General features: G+C 37.5%; 1 protein-coding gene across 1 annotated transcript; it reads right to left on the minus strand.

The window, feature by feature from the left end:
- Positions 1 to 17,845: 17,845 nt before the first annotated feature.
- LOC109210322 lies at positions 17,846 to 18,735 on the minus strand. The gene is made up of 3 exons (XM_019373722.1): positions 18,574 to 18,735; positions 18,348 to 18,479; positions 17,846 to 18,130 (listed from the first exon to the last, which is right to left on the minus strand). The coding sequence occupies exons 1-3, from the start codon at positions 18,733 to 18,735 to the stop codon at positions 17,846 to 17,848; spliced, it is 579 nt and encodes a 192-aa protein (XP_019229267.1).
- Positions 18,736 to 19,329: the final 594 nt, after the last annotated feature.

Genomic DNA, 19,329 nt, shown 5'->3' on the forward strand with positions numbered 1-19,329 from the left:
ACCAATGTTGGTCAGTTTTTAAAATGACCGGGCGAATTAACCGACCAAAATTGGTCGGTTTCTTGAAAAATAAATTTTCCGGGACTCAAAAATAGTTTCTCGCATTTTTTGCGCCCAAGAAAATCGACCAAAATAGGTTGGTTTCATAAAAGAAATTAAAAAATAAAATATTCTGAAAAACCGACCAAAGTCGTGGTTGGTTTTTGCCAAATATTTAGTAGTGCAATGGAAACTATCTTAGATTTTTTGTGACTTTTGATTTAACTACACAATATCAACCAAAATTTGACCTTTATAACTAATTTGTAATGACTCAATCAGTCGTATTGAGCTCTAGCACATTTTTCCTTGATTGAAAGCTTTTTTGTAGGTTCATTTGTTGTTTTATAACTTGCAGGAATTAACGACCTGACCGGTCGTAATGAGTATTATAGTCTAGTTTTTCCTATTTGATGCTTTACATATATGTGCTTGTCTGTCGTTATGCGACTTGCGGGGCAGTTGGTTTGATTTTGGAAAGTTTTGGATTGAATTGGGACACTTAGTCCCAAGATTGGAAACTTAAGTTGTGAAGGTTGATCAGAGTTTGATTTTTGTGAAGACGATCCCGGAATGGTATTGTGATGGTTCTAGTAGGTTCTTATGGTGATTTTAGACTTAGGAATATGTCCATATTTGGATCTGGAGGTTCCTCAGTTGATTTGGTTCTGTTTGGCGAAAGTTAAAAATTGAAGGATTGGAAGGTTTATAGATTTGATTGGGAGTTGAATTTAATGATACCAAGTTCCAATTGTCGTTTCGGAAGTTGAAATAGGTCTGTTGTGCCATTTGGAACTTGCATGAAAAATATGAGGTCATTCCAAATTGTTTAGGCATGTTCGACGTAAGTTTTGAATTTAGAAATTTGGATTAGTTCATTAAGTTGAATTGAGGTGCGATTCGTGGGTTTGATATGATTTTGTGTGATTTCAGGCCTCGGGTAGGTTTGTGTTGTGTTTTAGGACTTGTTAGTATAATTGGATGGGGTTCCAGAGGCCTCGGGTGTGTTTTGGATGGATTTCAGATCATATTGGATTGAGATGACATTTCCGTAGTTGCTGAGTTCTGGTATTTTCACATTTGCGTAATTTTGGTCGCAGATGCGAAGCTGCAAAAGTGGCCTGTGTTGAGCAGAAGCGGTAATAGACTGGGGCAGGGGAAGTCCGCAGATGCAGAGATTTTTGCAGAAGCGGATGCGCTTCAACGATGTGGAATCCACAAAAGGGGAAGGTCGGTAAGTAAGTGACTTCCGTATCTGTGATGGTTTTTCCGCAGATGCGGTACCGCAGAAGTGGAATTTGGTTGCGCAAATGCGGAATCGGTTTGCAGATTATATCTTTCGAGGAGTTTGGTCATTTTTTATTATTTAGAGTTGTGGAGCTCGGCTAGAGGTAATTTTTGGAGGGATTTCCACTACAATTGAAGGGGTAAGTAAGCTTTACTTGATTTGAAGTTAGATATTGATTTTCCATGGATTATTACGCCTAGTTTATGTAATTTTAAATGAGAAATTGAGAGTTTTTGCTATGGCTTTTGGAGAGTGAAATTTGGTGATTTTTGGCCGATATGAGGTTAAATTTCGATGAAATAGACATATTTGGACTCGTATTGGAATATAGAACATGAACTGACAAATTCAATTAAAGTATATAAGAAGAAACTCCACAATGGAATATAGAACATGTAATGAAAAATTCAATTAAATGTATATAAGAAGCCTAAGAGTCTAAACTAGTCAATTCTCACATATAAGACCGTGTACACACTCTTCAATTCATGTACACATCTTACACATAATCCAAATAGTGCAATTAAACCAAATCCTACGGGGTAATTTTTCCACACAAAGTTAGGTAAGATACTTATCTTAAAGAAGCTAAATGAATACACTAAGAAGCCCTTCCTGTGTGAAACAACCTCTTGACGACTTGAATCTAGCCAAAGTAACTTCATATCATAAATAAAAGCCGTAGGAAACAATTTCGGATAATAAAGTTTCAATCTTTAATGAAACTAAAAGTCAAACAAAAAAGTCAACCCCGGGCCCGCACCTTAGAACCCAGCAAAACTCACAAAATTCGAACATCCATTCGATACAATTCCAACAGTACCAAAATCGTCCAATTCGGACTCAAATCGGCCTTCAAAGCATCATCTTATGTTTTAGAAAAGTTTTTACTAAAATTCCTAATTTTTCCAATTCAAATCATGAATTAAATAATAAAATAAAGATGGATTCATGAAATATAACCAAACTCGAGTCAAAAATACTTCCCCAATCCAAATTGCGAAAATTTCCGTCAAAATCGCCCAAAACCAAGCTCTCTAAATCAAAATGTGATTAAATAACAAAACCCTCGATATATATTAAATCTGCCCAGCGATTTCCGCATTTGCAGACAACAGCGCATCTGCGCACTTGCATCTACAAGCAAAAACCCCGCATTTGCAGCTCAACTTACCAGACCAGGAACCACACCTGCGGAAAAGCTATCGCATCTGCGACATTGCAGAAGCACCAATACAACCGCAGAAGCAGCCTCTCAACTCAAGACTCCTTCCCGCATTTGCGATCCATATATTGCATATGCGACCATCGCACCTACGCTCCTTCACCCGCAGAAGCGAAATACCTACCCAAGCCACAATATTGCAGAAGCGATTCGATCTCCCATAAGCGGATCCGCATCTGCATTCCAACATGCGCATATGCGAAACACCAGAATTAGACCTGCCTAATAACATGGAAATGATTTGAGACTCATCTGAAACACACCCGAGGTCCTCGGGACCCCGTCCAAATACACCAATCAATCCTAAAACATTACATGAACCTCCTCGAGGCCTCAAATCACACCAAACAACTTCAAAACGAATTACACCTTAATTCATTCCTAATGAACTAATGAACCTTCAACTTCTACAACTCATACCGAACCATATAAAATCAACTTTGAATGACCTCAAATTTAGCATGCAAGTCCCAAATGATACAACAGGCCTATTCCAACTCCCCAAACCAAGATCCGAACCCGATATCAATAAAGTCAACTCTCGGTCAAACCTCTCAACCTTCCAAACTTTCAACTATCCAACTTTTGCTAAAAAGCATCAAATCAACCTACAGACCTCCAAATTCAAATCCGGACATGCACCTAAGTCCAAAATCACCATATGAAGCTATTGGAATCATTCAAATATCATTCCGGAGTCATCTACACAAAATTCAAACTCCGATCAGCTCTTACCACCTAAGCTTCTAAAATAAGAATCATTCATCCAAATCAATCTTGAATCGTCCGAAAACCAAAACCGACCATAAACACAAGTCATAATGCAAAATTTGAAGCTGCTCAAGACCTTAAACCACTGAATGGAACGCTAAAGCTCAAAACGACCCATCGAGTCGTTACAATAACAAATTTCTTATTCTGTTTCCCAAAACCTCACCCCAAAATTAATTTTTCGTCCCACTCCTTCACTTTTTCATATTTTACGCTTTTCACGCCCACATGCATCTCATCAAGACAACTCTAAAATTTGGAAACATATCAGCTTATATGAATTGGCAATATATATGTTGCCAATTAATTTGGCACAAATGTTTATTAGTACATTTGTTTAGCTTGATCCGGTATACGAAATTTAAAAAAAAGGAAGATTTCTTAAAACTTGAAGCATAACATAAAATTTGTGTGGTTATAAGATTTTTAAAAACATCTCATCAAGCATAAAATGGGAAGTTAAAGTTAATTATTTTTAGATATAGAAATATGCTTTTTTTTTAATGAACTAATGAGAAAATAGTGTGAAACAAAGTAAAATGGAAGGGTATGTGTTTGGTGAATTTGCAAGTACACTAGGTGCGTTATTTACTTCTTTTATATAGTTCGAATTTCACTATAGAGACCTAAATTTTTTTATATTTGAAACAAATATCTAAAAAAGTTAAAATGAAACTTTATTGCAATGCGGTTGGTAATCCGAGCAAGCAAAATTGCAGCAACCCTCATCCATCCACGGTTAAAAAAACCTTCGAAAGGCATAAAGTGAGAAGAATTGAAAAAAAAATTCGTAAAAATGAAGAATATATCTAAGAACCTTATTTTGAAATATTGTTGCACTGCAGTGCTTCAATTATTTATCTTTAATTACAGTTGAAGCTTACACTGATTGAGACAAAATTGAATTAGAATAAAGTTTATAAGATGTTTTGAATATATCATTTAAAATTGAATGATATTTTAAACTCAGATCTCAGACTTGATGATTATTTTGGTTTGAATAATTCTTGAAGATAGTTTCGATAAAATATGGAATTTACTTACGTACCTCGGCCATAGGTATCCTTCTCCCCGGAAAATTCTTTGCTTTAATGTTCCTAATCAAATGAAAATATAACCACTCCAAGGAAGACGTTAAAAGACAGAAAGATTCAGGCATTAAAAGTTGTATTATGTGCATTAATAATGTCTTATGGCATGTCCGTACCATTTTAATGACTAGTACCGTAAGATTAGAAGCGAGAATGAATGGAGATGAGCGGAAGGGAAGAACTACACGTATGTCTCCTTCAATCTAACATTTAAAAGTTTTCCTTTGAAAGAAAATAATTGGCTAGACCTTGGAGGCATGGACTAACCCACAACTCTATTGGGGATAAGTTGAACTAGCATTTTGGGAACCTTCTCAAACAATCAAACAGATAAAAGAAAAGTCTACAAGAGAAATAAGAAAAATTTAAAATAAAAAATTGAAACTCTGATTAAGTGCAATTCCGTAAGGACATGGGAAATGTCCATGTTTGCTTCTGTGCCACACTCCAAATTCCGCCATAGGAATCGTAATGGCACCTAGTCTCTAAAACTAGGTAAGTCGATCACTAAACAACATTTAAATCAACAAGACATGATATAATAAAAGAGATTTTAATATAAAAGCGGGAATAAAATCAATACAAGCCAGAGTGGCAATACTCAAACACCTCCCTATAACTAGGTAGTATAGAGGCACGAGCTCTAATTGAATACATAAGGATATCTCAAAATACAATACTATTTGGATATAAAAATGATAGTATCAATGTAAGGATAGGACTCCAAAGGACTGCGACGGTCAATGCAGCTCTACCTTGAATCCTCTCGGTTAATGTGAGCTTTCACTGCCTAGGTCCGCTGCCCCAACACGTATCTACATAAAAATATGTAGAAGTATAGTATGAGTAAACCACGATCGGTACCCAGTAAGTGTTAAGACTAACCTCGGTGAAGTTGTCACGAGGTTCAAGTCATGTAATACTCACTAGTCAAATAAAATGTGCAATATATCAAAGACCGACAATAGAATGCATAACAAAAAACAGTAACAAAAATCTCTTTAGAACAAGTGATAACAACTCAATGCAAGTAAAGGTTCAGCTTGTTGCTCCGAAACGCACACGCAAGTATACGTGGTCGACAAGTAATATAGGATTGTAAGTCCAGATATTGTACCCACTGGGACTCGTGATTAACTATCGACTAAATTAAATCAAACAATTAATCTATTCAAGTGAATCTTAACGTATGAACATTTAACTAAAATTAATCTAGAGTAACAAGTTAAGAGATTAAACAAAACAAGTTGGTGAATTATAGAGACGAATTCAATGTGAGTGAATATTCTAGAGCTATGGGTTAGCTAACAATCCCGTTGAGTTTTCTACCTAAATTGTCTAATTAATTTATCTAATTTATTGATTAACAGGGTTAATATCGCTTGTAGCCTTCTCCGGAAGTACAACTCGCCTATTCAAGCTAACCTAACGCCTATATTCCTATGGAATTAGAATTAACAAGAACGAATTGATAATTCCTGTATAGTAACCAAGCAAGGCGATTATGTATATTCCTATCCTAACCGCAAATTCGCTCCTCCTCAGAGTTAAGATCTTTCTCTACTCAATCTTATATGCAATCTAGAATTCCCTCTCCCGAGTTCAATCCTAGATTCGTAAATAATATTCAATTGGTGATCGAGCAATCAAATAATTAAGCGCAAGATTGAATAAATAAACCAATACGATAAAGTAATAAGAACAATTCAAGCTTCAAACCACAACGTTCATGTAGCACCCAAAACTCTAGAACTAAGAAACTATGAAACTAAATGAAGAGAAGAGAAGAAAAACTAGTTAGAAGTCTCCTCAAAGCGTGGTGTGTGTTCCTCCACGTGAATTCCCCTTCAAAGTATGCTAGATCCCCTCCAAATTAGGTTTAGGACTCCTTATATACGAGTTGGGGGGAGGGGGGGGTCTTGGGCCGAAATAACCTTGTCCCGGGCGAAGTAGGACAGCAATCACTCCACCAGCACCCAGCTCAGCGCTAGGCGCTGTCCCTGGCGCTGGCAAATTGGAGACACTGCCTATGGCGCCACAGGTAGCGATAGGCACTGGCTGTGGCGCTGGAAATTCTATTTTTTGCTTTTTCGTCCGTGTTGGCTCTAATCTCTCACCTTCGCCTCCAATTGCTCCCGAATCATTCCTACACATAAAAACACCTAAAATTAATATAAATCAACACATTTTACATACTAAATCCACGAAACAAAAGTAAAATATGAGGCGGTATACATATAAATATATATATATATACTTTAAGATAAACATCAACACCCCACACTTGGACTCTTGCTCGTCCTCGAGCTATGGGAGTATCAAATAAACCCCAAACTACGTACAAGTCTCAACTATAGAGGAGCAATTAAACTTTTAACTATACACTCTACCCTTGACTATGATTGGTAGCAACAATTAAACTGTAGCATATGCAATCACTTACACTTCCCTTTACTTATGCCATTCTTCGCATATTCACAACAAATACAACGTGCTCATAACAATCCTAGCTTCAAAAGTCACTCAATATATATCACAATGCACTCATGGCTTGAACACCCAACATCACGGAGAAGTCTAATAACGTTACCTATCCCTTGTGAACATGTGCTCTCACAACAAGAACAAGAGAGTAAGTTGAATCCACACATTTGAATCTCATGATCAAATATAGTTCAAGGACTCACATATATCAATGAAAATCTCTCACTCTCACAAAGAAGTCACATGCATGCAAAAAGTACCATATGCTTGCCCATAATGTAAATCTCCACTAATGTAGGCTCACTCGATCTAAAATCAATTAGGACTTATATGGTTGTAATGTGGGCAAAGAGACGGTTAGTATATATTTAGGAGTAGTGGTTCACTCTCTTAAGCACTTTAACACATCGCATTATAGACTTTAAGCGCAATTTCTTCAATCCACTTCAATTTCACAAACAAGATCATTCCCCAAAATTATTTTCTCTTTCTTTAAGAACTACTTTAATTTATACCCCACTAGCAAGAACAAAACAACAATTTATTCCTTTCAATTTTTCCTTCTCTTTTTTTTTTTCGAATTTTTCTTTCAACTATTCTTTTTCCTTTTTCAATTTTTTTACTAGTGGTGTATTCTTTTACAAAGTAAGTGCACCTTCCTTCTTCCATTGGTTCCTCTCAAATGCCACCCCACACTTAGTCCTTACTTCTTCTAGCGCTCATTTTACAATTAAAGTGTCACAAGAGGTAATAGGATCAAAATAATATCATAATATCAATTAAGAACAAAAGGATATAGGCTCGTAATGTGGGTGCCAATTAAAAGTGTATAGGCTCAAAAGGGTTTACTAGGATTCAATTTTTGTTTGTGATAAGCAATTTATCTCAAAAAGATCAAAGAAGGCCTAAAATCATTTTTCAAACCGAGCATCGCCTAAAATTCCGCTTCAACTCACATACCGGGCAAGTTCTAGGCTCAATCACAATAACATGGACTACACAAACCTCACTTCACACATGACACATGACTCACTAAGGACGGTCTCGTTCCGACTCTCAAACAATGCAAGTATTCATGGAGCCACAAGATATTAAGCATTAAGCACAAAGTGAATATAAGTCAAGCAAAAGAGACATAGGCGTCACAAAACATGCTATCCAATTTCATCAAGGGATCATGAACAATTTCAAAACATTGGGAAGATACTCCACATGCCAAAGCTTAAATAAGCTACTATCAAACAAGTTAAAGGATCCTAAGTTCATCAATCTTCCTCCTTTTATTTCCTAAAGTGCTAATCTAATAAAAAAACGACTACCCGGTTCAAACTACATCCCATGGAAAAAAACCGATGCACAAAGAAAAACTACGGGGGTTTATTGCTACCTAAAGAAAATTAAAAGACATATTTTTTTTGATCTTTCTATTTTTTTTCCTTTTTTCATTTTTTATATTGGACCTTAATCCCTCAAGAAAGCTGTCCACAAAATCCATCGTCGGGAAAAGTCTAAATTTTTTGATTTTTCTTTTTTCGCTTTTTTTTCTTTTTTCTTTTTAACAAAAACTACTACACTAAAAATGAGTACTACAACTAAGCTAAGATAGCACAGAAAATCATCCAGACAATCTCCTCACCCCACACTTAAATTGTGCAATGTCCTCAATGCACACTGAAAATAACAATAGGGTAAAAACTTGTTGCGGCCAAACGCACACACAAGTACACGCGGTCGTCAAGTAATAAAGTGACTAAAAGTCGGATGTCGAACCCACGAGGACTTGTGATTAACTATTAACAAAATTAGACTATCCTAATTTTCTAAACAAGAATTAAACCTAGAAGTATTTGATTCTGAACTAATTAAAATAAAGAAAAACAAATAATGAACCTTGAATAGAGGAAGAGCAGATTTTTATTTTATCAATGTTATGAAAGTGATCTAGGGTTATGGGCTAACTAACAATCCTATTGTATTCTTCAATTGAAATGACTAATTAATTTATCTGGTTTATTGGTTGACAGGGTTAATATTGCTCATAAGAATCTGTCGAGTTCTTACTCCCCTATTCAAGCTAACCTAACGCCTATATGTCTATGGAATTAGAACTAACAAGAACGCATTTATAATTCCTGAAAATCAACCAAGCAAGACAATTAGGTATATGTCTATCCTAACCGCGAATCCGTTCCCCGATGCCGAGGTTCAAGAACTTGCTCTACTCAATCCTTTATGCAACCTAGAATTCCCACTTTCGAGTTCAATTCTAGATTCATAGATAGTATTCATTTGGTGATCAAGCAATCAAATAATTATGCGCAAGATTGAGTAAATAAACCAATATGATAAACTATGAAATCAAAGTTAATATTCAAATAACAATAGTCATGAAAGAACCACAACCCTAGAACGTGAAGTTTAGCTCCACATAGACATGGTAGCCGAACAACACATCATACAAAGAAACATAAAAATTACTAAATTTGGTGGAAGAAAGATGAAACCCGAGCTCCACGGCGGCTCCTTGCTCTCCCTAGGTTGAATTCCTTTCAAAAAGTGTGTTAGATCCCCTAAAAGAGGCGTTTTTGGCTTATATTGTGTACAAAAGTCGTGGGACAAAGTTCTTCTCCTAATCCGAATCAACTTCAGGGAGTGATGCTGGGGTGGATGCTAAGGCGGATGCTATGGTCCGGCTTCACTGCTAATGTAACGACCCGACCAATCGTTTTGAGCTCTAGCGCGTCGTTCAGCGGTTTGAGGCTCTGAGTAGCTTCACTTCAGGTATTATGACTTGTACGCATGGTCGGAATTGAATTCCAGGAAGTTCGGAGTTGATTTGGAAAGAGAATTCCCGTTTCGAAAGCTTTAAGTTGGAAGAATTGACTAAGATTGGACTTTTGAGTAAACGACCTCAGAATCGGGATTTTGAAGTTCCAACAGGTTCGTATGATGATTTCGGACTTGGGCGTATGCCCGAATCGGGTTTTGGAAGACCCGGGAACATTTTGGCACCTATTGTGGAAGTTGGCATTTTTGTAAGAATTTCATAAGTCTGGGTTGAAGTGCGTTTCAGTGTTATCGATGTCCATTTGGGATTCTGAGTCTGGGGATAGCTCCGTATGGTGATTCTGGTGTTGGGAGCGCGATCGAATGTGAATTCGGAGGTCTATGGGTCATTTTGGAGTCATTTGGATAAAGATAGAAACTTGAAGGTTTTTGAGGAGTTTGACCGGAAGTGGACTTTTTGATATTAGGGTTATTCTGATTCCGGAAGTTGGAGTAGGTCCGTAATGTCGAATATGACTTGTGTGCAAAATTTGAGGTCAATCGGACGTGATTTGATAGGTTTCGGCATCAAATGTAGAAGTTTGAAATTCTAAAGTTCATTAACCTTGAATTGGAGTGTGATTCATGGTTTTAGCGTTGTTTGATGTGATTTGAGGCCTCAAGCAGGTCCGTGTTATGTTATGGGACTGGTTGGTGTGATTGGATGGGGTCCAAGGGGCCTCGGGTGTGTTTCAGAGTGGTTTCGAATCATTTCAGGCTGTTTTGCAATAGCTGATGCTGGTATCTGGTGTTGTTCTTCGCGTTCGCGGGGATCCTCTCTCGTTCGCGAAGAAGTATTTGGCTTCAGGGACTTTCTTCTTCGCGTTCGCGAAGGGATCCTCGCGTTCGCGAAGAACGAAATCTCTGTTGCACAGGTCTGACTTCGGAGGCTCATATCTCGCAATCTATAAAGAATTTGGAGATATCCAAAAACGTAAGTTGTAGCCCTTTGTGTCTAGTTTTCAGAAAGGTAAATTATTTAGCATTTGGATTTGTGTACAAAAAGTTATGGCCATTATACTAGAGGCTGTCAAGAGTTTAAAAAATGGTTTTTGGGAATTTTCTTCTTCGCGAACGCTACGGTGGTCTCGCGAACGCGAAGAAGTGTCGTCTGGGCAGTGTATAAGTGTAAAGAAATGGGTTTGGCTCATTTCGTCTCATTTCCTCCATGGGAGCCGACCTAGGAGTGATTTTGGAGCTCCATTTTCATCATCCATGTCATGGTAAGTGATTCCCACCTATTGCAAGTTAATTTCTTGGATTATATCTAGATTTTAACATGGAAAATCATGGGAAATTAGTGAAAATTGGGGTTTTGAAGAAAAACCTAGAAATTTGGTATTCTTGGTTTTTTACCACGATTTGGGCAAGAAATTGGGAGTAAATTATATATTTGAGTTCGTGAGGTTATGGGTAGACTTTATCTTCGATAAATTTTGAAATCCGAGCACGTGGGCCCGAGGGCAATTTTGTCAACTTTTTAATCGGGGTTAGAAATTGTTATAAATTGGATTGTAATGAGTAATTGATCATATATTAATGAGTTTACATAATTATTGGCTAGTTTTGGAGCAATGTGCATCGATTTGAGTTTTCGGAAGGGCATGAAATAATGGTTATGGAACTTCGGAGCAAGGTGAGTCTCCTTTATAACCTTGTAAGAGGGAATTGTCCCCATAGGTGAATTAATTGGATATGTTCTGCTATTTGTGGGGGCTACGTGCGCACGAGGTGACGAGAGTCCGTGCCTAGCTACTATTATGCTTATGTCCGGGTAGTCAAGGACCCAAAAGCATGCTTTACTTGTAATACTTGTAACCTTATTGTTAGTTTAAATTGCTTAAATCATATCGAAGTTGCAAATGACTTTCTACAAGAGTTAAACTTCATTTTCTTGACTTGTGAAAGAGAAATTTACACCTCCTTGAATAATTGTTTCCCTGATGAAGTCTTAATTGACTGTTAAAATGTGTGTTTCTATGTGTACCTGCGTCGCATGTATGATTCGCGAGCAGGGCGATTGTTTATTTATATTTGACCGCGTCACATGTATGATTCGCTAGCAGGGTAATAGATGCATCTATGGTTCACGCCATTCGACCCTCTGGCAGTGCACAATTTAGATATTATTGGATCGGGCTGTACGACCTCGGCATGATTTGCGCATGCTTGTAATGTTTGCCTTGAGATTTATAAATGTTGATATTCGTTCTCCCTTGCCTGAGATAAATGTATAAATGATGAAAAGGAATCTGGAAACTTCATATGAAAGAAAGAATTGTTTATTTGCTTTATTCTATTGAGTTGCAACGATGTTTATAAAATCTTTGATTTATTATATTATTGGCGTATTATTATTGGACCACTAGTAAGTGTCGAAGTCGACCCCTCGTCTCTACTTCTTCGAGATTAGACGGGATACTTACTGAGTACACGTTGTTTTCGTACTCATGCTACACTTGCTGTGCATTTTTATTGCACATGCACATGTATCTCTAGTGGCCTAGTGGGCGTAGCAGCACGGATGATACGGAGACTAGGTGAGATGCATTCCTCGAGGCGACCCGCAGCCAGTATAGTCTCTTTCAGTGTATTGTAATTACTTCCTGTCCAATTTGTATTCCGAACAGTTATTGTACTTTATTTGATTTCTTAGTGATTGCTCATGCACTTGTGACACCGGGTTCTGGGATGACTATGGGATTATTTAATATTAAGTTTGTTAAAGACATCAGTATCTATTCAGTGAAATTCAATACTCATTATTTATGTATAAAAGAAACGATTTCAAAAATATTAAAACAAGAAATTACTAGTGAATTGGTGTTGGCTTGCCTGACAAAGGTGTCCGGCGCCATCACGACCCTTAGTGGATTTTGCGTCGTGACAGCTAAGGGTGCACGAAATATAGTTTTTCTCTATGTTGGATGCGACGCATCCAACCCCTCCTCCTCTAGCTAGAGCACCGTTTCTTCATATTTTGCACTCCAAACACCCTAAATCATCACACACAACTCCATTAGTCATAAAACCAATAATTAAACCATGTTGGGCATTTTAAAGATGAAATAGCATCAAAAAGCAGTTAAAACATGAGTGAAGTAATATTAAAACATATAGAAATATGCCCAACATCAAAATTCGACAAGGGAGATCATGAAGTCGCCGTGAAGGACAAATTCATTGGATTTTATTATTTCTTATTTCACAAAACTTAGTAATTTTTATGATTTTTTGGATGATTTGTCATTTGACTATCACGTCTATATGGAGCTAAACTTTACGTTATGGTTTTGTTTCTTTCATGACTATTGTTATTTGAATATTGATTTTGATTTCTTGATTTATCATATTAGTTTATTTATTTAATAAACTTAATTATTTAATTGTCTGACCACCAATTGAATATTATCTACGAATTTAGAGTTGCACACAAGAGAGAGAATTCTAGATCGCATGTAGGATTGAGTAGAGCTTGTTTTTGAACTCAGGGAGTGGGAAAACATTTCTCGGTTAGGATAGGAATATATCTAACAATCTTGCTTAGTTGAATGTTTATCTTATTCGTTCATGAAAAACTTAATACTATAGGAATATAATACTGAATAGGCGAATAGTATTGTGGGAACATGGTATTCATATAAACGATCCGGTCAACTAGTAAACTAGATAAATTAAGAAGTTGAATCAGTTGAAGAATACAATAGGATTGTTAGACAACATATAACCCTAGATCATTTTCATCTAATTGATAACATAAAAATCTGCTTTTCTTTAGTTTAGAATTCATTAGTTGCTTTATTTTTATTTTAATTAGTTTAGGATCAAACACTTTGGGTTTAATCATGTTTAGATAATTAGAATAGTCTAATTTAGTTAACACTTCATCAAAGTCTCCATGAGTTCGAAATTTGACTTTATTTGGGAGACCAACAACTACACGTGGCTAAATTCATGAATATATCCGGATAAGGTATAGGGTAGATCTATAGGCAGTGGCGGATCTAGAGTGTTGTTACTGGGTTCGGGAACCCAATAACTTTTGCATAAACGATGTATTTCTATTAAGAAATCCACTAAATATTTATAAATATCTAATTATGAATCAAGTTATTATTGTATATTAATTTGAAATTAGGAACCCATAAATTTCGAATCTGCGTATAAGGTTCCTAAATACCTGGGATTCAGCATTAACTCGATAATTACATTATCAAGAAATAACTCTGACGGCTACAAATCTTCTAGACCTTACTGAAGGGCTGAATAATTGCTCATTAAAGAGGAGTAACTCGGGGAAACAATCTCTAGTTTATCTAGTTTATCTATTATGTGTAATAATACAATCTCTTTAGCAACTACTACTTCTAGTACTAGTACTGTTTCCCATGTGGGAGAACAAGCAACAAGCTCTAGTTTTGTACAACAGATGCCTTGTATGCATCCACTAAACAAATACGCTGTACTTGTTTAGCATGTTATAATATAGTCTATCTTTCTAACCAAAAAAAAAAAAAACTCGGGGAAACGGCTGCACGACAGCATCAAGTCGAATTCTAATTTACACACACTGGAATCTTAGAAAAATTTCTCTGGCTTGCTTAGGTTGAGTTCATCAATTAGTTCAACACTACCATCCGATCGGAGATTACTCAAAAAGATTCATTTCAATTTGTTCTTATTTCACATTATATTTACTGTTATTTTGTTCTTATTTCTTTTATTTGACTACCCAAAGCAACGTTATTGGATTGAATCGATTGTTGGAGGTCTACTTTTTATAAATTTAATTGGTTAATCCTAAGAGTTTAATTAATCTGGCGCCTATTGTGAGGGCTTAGCAATTAATTTTCTGTTTATGGTAACGTTATTGTTACTTGCTCGATTATTGTGATCGTCACTTGTTTGTAGGGGCGGTAAAAGGGCGGGTCAGGTCGGATATAGGCGGGTCAAATATGGGTAATGCAATAAATAAATAAATTATCCGACTCGACCCATATTTAATACATATAAAAACGGGTTACAGATAGATAATATGGATATCCATATTATCCATGACTTCTTGAATATGATTACTTTTGGGAGAATTTCCAGTCTCCCAAACTTAAGGAATCCCTTATTTGAGGTTTTACAAATGTAAAAGTTAAACCCATTAGTTATCCATTTTCTAAGTGGATAATATAATTTTTATCCATATTTAACCCATTTTTTAAAAGTTCATCATCCAACCCATTTTTTAATAGTTTATATGGGTGGATAACTATTTTCTTTTAATCATTTTGCCGCCTTTGAACATTTACGGAAACAAATGCAATGTCTGAAAATACAAATGTGGACAATCAGCTTGTCGTTATGCTTACTGGAAGTTAACTTGATGGCACAACCCAGTGGCGAAGTCAGGAATTTCATCTTGGGTGTTTAAACTTGAAAGAAGTAAAAAAAATCTCCGCTAAAGGGTATTTAATATATGTTATATACAACTAAAATTTAATATTTTACCTATGTATAACGTGTAATTTTTCGATGGAGGGTGGTCGGCGTAGCTTCGCCCCTGGCACAACCATAGGTTAATAGTTTTGAAAGTATAGGATTTAATGTGTGCTGATGATCTATTGGAAATAGCCTTTCTATCTGCTCAGGATAGGGATAAGGTCTGCATATACACTATCCCCTAGGCATCACTTGTGGAATTACACAGGGTTTATTATTATTGTTGTTATTAGGATTTAATGTGCAATACAACCTCGTTAATAAATGTCTAACCACATTAGTGGCGGAGCCACATGTATTCTGATGGTGTCAATTGACGCCTCTTCGTCGAAAAGTATCTCTATGTAGGTAGCTAATATATATATATATATATATATATATATATATATATATATATATATATATACACACACACTATGCAATAAGTATTAGTGCATTAGCTAATAAAAGCTAAGTATTTATGCACTTAACTTTTGAATAATAATGTATTAACGCACTAAGCTTTTATCGAATATATATAAAAGCTATATTNTATATATATATATATATATAAATATATATATATATATATATATATATATATATATATATATATATATATATATTACATCCCTTGACTCATTCGTGAGTTTACTTTTTAATATTTTGATATCTACAACAATAACAACAACAACATACCCCGTATTATCCCACACTGTAGGGTCTGGGGAGGGTAGTGTGTACACAGACCTTATCCCTACCTTGGAGGATAGAGAGACTGTTTCCAATATATAGACCCTTGACTCATGAAAGCATAAACACCACATTAATGAAAATATAGACAAGCAGGGACATCACCAAAGAGCCATATAAAAGTAGAATAAAAACAACAAGATAGTAAGATGATCAACAAATGAAAGAAAACAACGGTTAGTCATAAAACCTACTACCAAGAGAAAGCTACTGTTATGAACACTCTAGACTACCTACTTTACTATCCTAATCCTCGACCTCAATACCTTCGTATCAAGGGTCATTGTCAGCTGAAGCTGCCATGTCTTGCCTAATCACCTCTCCTCACCTCTTCTTTGGCCTACCTCTACCTCTTCGTAGGCCCTCCAATGTCAATATCTCACACTTCCTCATCGGGGCGTATGTGATCCTCCTCCTCATGTGACCAAACCACCTAAGCTGCGCTTCCCGCATCTTGTCCTCAATAGGGGCCACACCGACCTTGTCGCGAATAACCTCATTTCTAATCCTATCTAACCTGGTGTGCCCGCACATCCATCTCAACATCCTCATCTCTGCTACCTTCCTATTTTGGACATGAGCGATCGTGACTGGCCAACACTCAGCCCTATACAACATTGTCGGTCTGACCACCACTCTGTAGAACTTACCTTTAAGTTTCGGTGATACCTTCTTGTCACACAAAACACCGGAAACGAGTCTCTATTTCATCCATACCGCCCCAATACCATGTGTGATATCTTCATCAATCTCCCCATCCCCCTGAATAATAGACCCAAGGTACTTAAAACTTCCTCTCCTAGGGATGACCTGCGAGTCTAGCCTCACCTCCCCTTCCCTCCTTGAGTCTCACTACTGAACGTACACTCCAAGTATTCTGTCTTGGTCCTGCTCAACTTGAAACCTTTAGACTCCAGGGTCTGCCTCCATACCTCTAACTGCGCGTTCATACCGCCTCGTGTTTCGTCAATAGATACAATATCATCTGCAAATAGCATGCACCACGGCACCTCCCCTTGGATGTGGCGCGTCAGTACATCCATCGCCAGGGCAAACAAAAATGGGATGAGTGCCAACCCCTGATGCAACCCCATCATAACCAGAAAATGGTTGAGTCTCCACCCACCGTTCTCACTCGGGTCTTTGCTCCATCATACATGTCCTTAATTACCCTAACGTAGGTAACAAGTACACCTCTAGCCTCCAAATATCTCCACAAAACCTCCCTCGGAACTTTATCGTACGCCTTTTCTAAGTCGACGAACACCATATGCAAGTCCTTCTTCCTCTCCCTATAATGCTCCATCAATCTCCTAACAAGGTGGATAACTTCTATAGTCGAATGCCCCGGTATAAACCCGAACTGGTTCTCGGTAATAGACAGACTCCTCCTTACCCTTAGCTCTACCACTCTCTCCCAGACTTTCATAGTATGGCTAAACAGCTTGATACCCTGATAGTCACTGTAATTATGGATGTCACCCTTGTTCTTATATACAGGAACCATCGTGCTCCACCTCCACTCTTCGGGCATCTTCTTTGTTCTAAGAATTACATTAAATAACCTAGTGAGCCACTCCAAGTCTGCCTTGCCCGCACTCTTTCAAAACTCCACCGAGATTTCATCCGGCCTGGTCATTTTGTCCCTGCTCATCTTACGCATAGCCCCCTCCACTTCATGAACTCCAATCCGCCTACAATACCCAAAGTCACAACGACCCCTAGAGAGTTCCATATCACCCAATACAATGCTCCTGTCCCCCTCCTCGTTCAAGAGACTATGGAAATAGGTCTGCCATCTCCGACTGATAAGCACCTCATCCAACAAAACTCTACCTTCTTCGTCCTTGATGCACCTAACTTGGTCCAAGTCACGAGTCTTCTTTTCTCGCGCCTTGGCTAACCTGAACAACCTCTTATCCCACCTCGGCCCTCAAGTTCCTCATACAAACGACTAAAAGCTGCAGTCTTGGCTACCGTAACAGCTAGCTTTGCCTCTTTCTTAGCCAACTTATATTGCTCCCTATTCGCCATCTTCTCCTCCTTGTATATACTTTCCACTAGCTTCAGATACACTGCTTTCTTGGTTTTCACTTTTCCCTGCACCTCTCCATTCCACCACAGTCTCCCTTGTGACCACCAGAGTAACCTTTTGAGACCCCTAATACCTCTCTCGCGGCTTCCCTATTGCACTACACAGTCGTGGTCCACATAGCGCTTGCGTCCCCACTACTCCTCCAAGCCCCCATAGTCAGCAGTTTGACCCCCAACTCCTGCGCTTTAGCTTCTGTGGAGGCTCCCCACTTAATCCTATTTTGGTTATACATCGCCCTCTTCCTCCTCTTTCTCGTGATCTCAAGATCCATGACCAGGAGCCTACGAAGGGTCGAGAGGTTCTCACTCGGGATGACCTTGCAATCCGTACAAAGACCTCTACCGGACTTCCTGTAGAGTAAATAATCAATCTGAGTCTCGGCCACCGAACTCCGGAAGGTGACCAAGTGATCTCTCTTCTTCGGGAAACTCGAGTTTTCTATCACCAAATCAAATGCTCTAGCAAAGTCCAACAGAGACGTTCCTCCTCCGTTTAATCTCCAAAGCCAAAGCCACCATGCACATCATCATACCCCAGACGTTGCTCCAATGTTGCCGTTGAAATCTCCTCCTATGAAAATCTTCTCGGTATGCGGGATACCACACACCATCTCATCCAAATCTTCCCAGAAACGCCTCTTGACTTCCTCATCCAAGCATACTTGGGGTGCATACGCACTGATTATATTTGACATCTTATTGTGAAAATTCTGGTATGCTACTAAACCTAGTCATACAGTATTTTTACCAATAGAATGTATTTCCTATCTTGTATCATGACATTGTTACCTCACCAACATTCTTTGAAATTAATTTTGTGCATAGATACTATTTGGTTGCTTCGAAAGTGAAAAAGATAAGCTAGAACTCTATTGGGAGCCATCGAAACTTGCTAAGTCTGAGTTCGAAAATTTGAATTTTCAAAATTGAAATTTATTTAAGTGTGTGTTGTTGGAATAGATTAGAGACTTCTTATGGAGTTTGAACCCCAAATTTTGGGACGATTTGGGAAGATTTGAGGTGGTTTAATTGAAATTACGACGTAAAAGATGAACATGGAAGAAGATGAGATGTGTGTCCCCCGTGTAAACCTTGTGTATCCCATATCCATTAATTTTGTATACCTTGTGCATTCCTATATATACATGTGTACATGTATGCTATATATACATGTGTACATGTATGCTATATCACACACAAAAATTTCAATTCGATTTTTAATATGAATTTGACTCCAAACCCATCCAAATCACCTTCATTCTTCCTCTAATTTTATAGTCTTATCTATG

Source organism: Nicotiana attenuata, unplaced genomic scaffold (genome assembly GCF_001879085.1).
Source record: "Nicotiana attenuata strain UT unplaced genomic scaffold, NIATTr2, whole genome shotgun sequence".
Classification (NCBI taxonomy): domain Eukaryota; kingdom Viridiplantae; phylum Streptophyta; class Magnoliopsida; order Solanales; family Solanaceae; genus Nicotiana; species Nicotiana attenuata.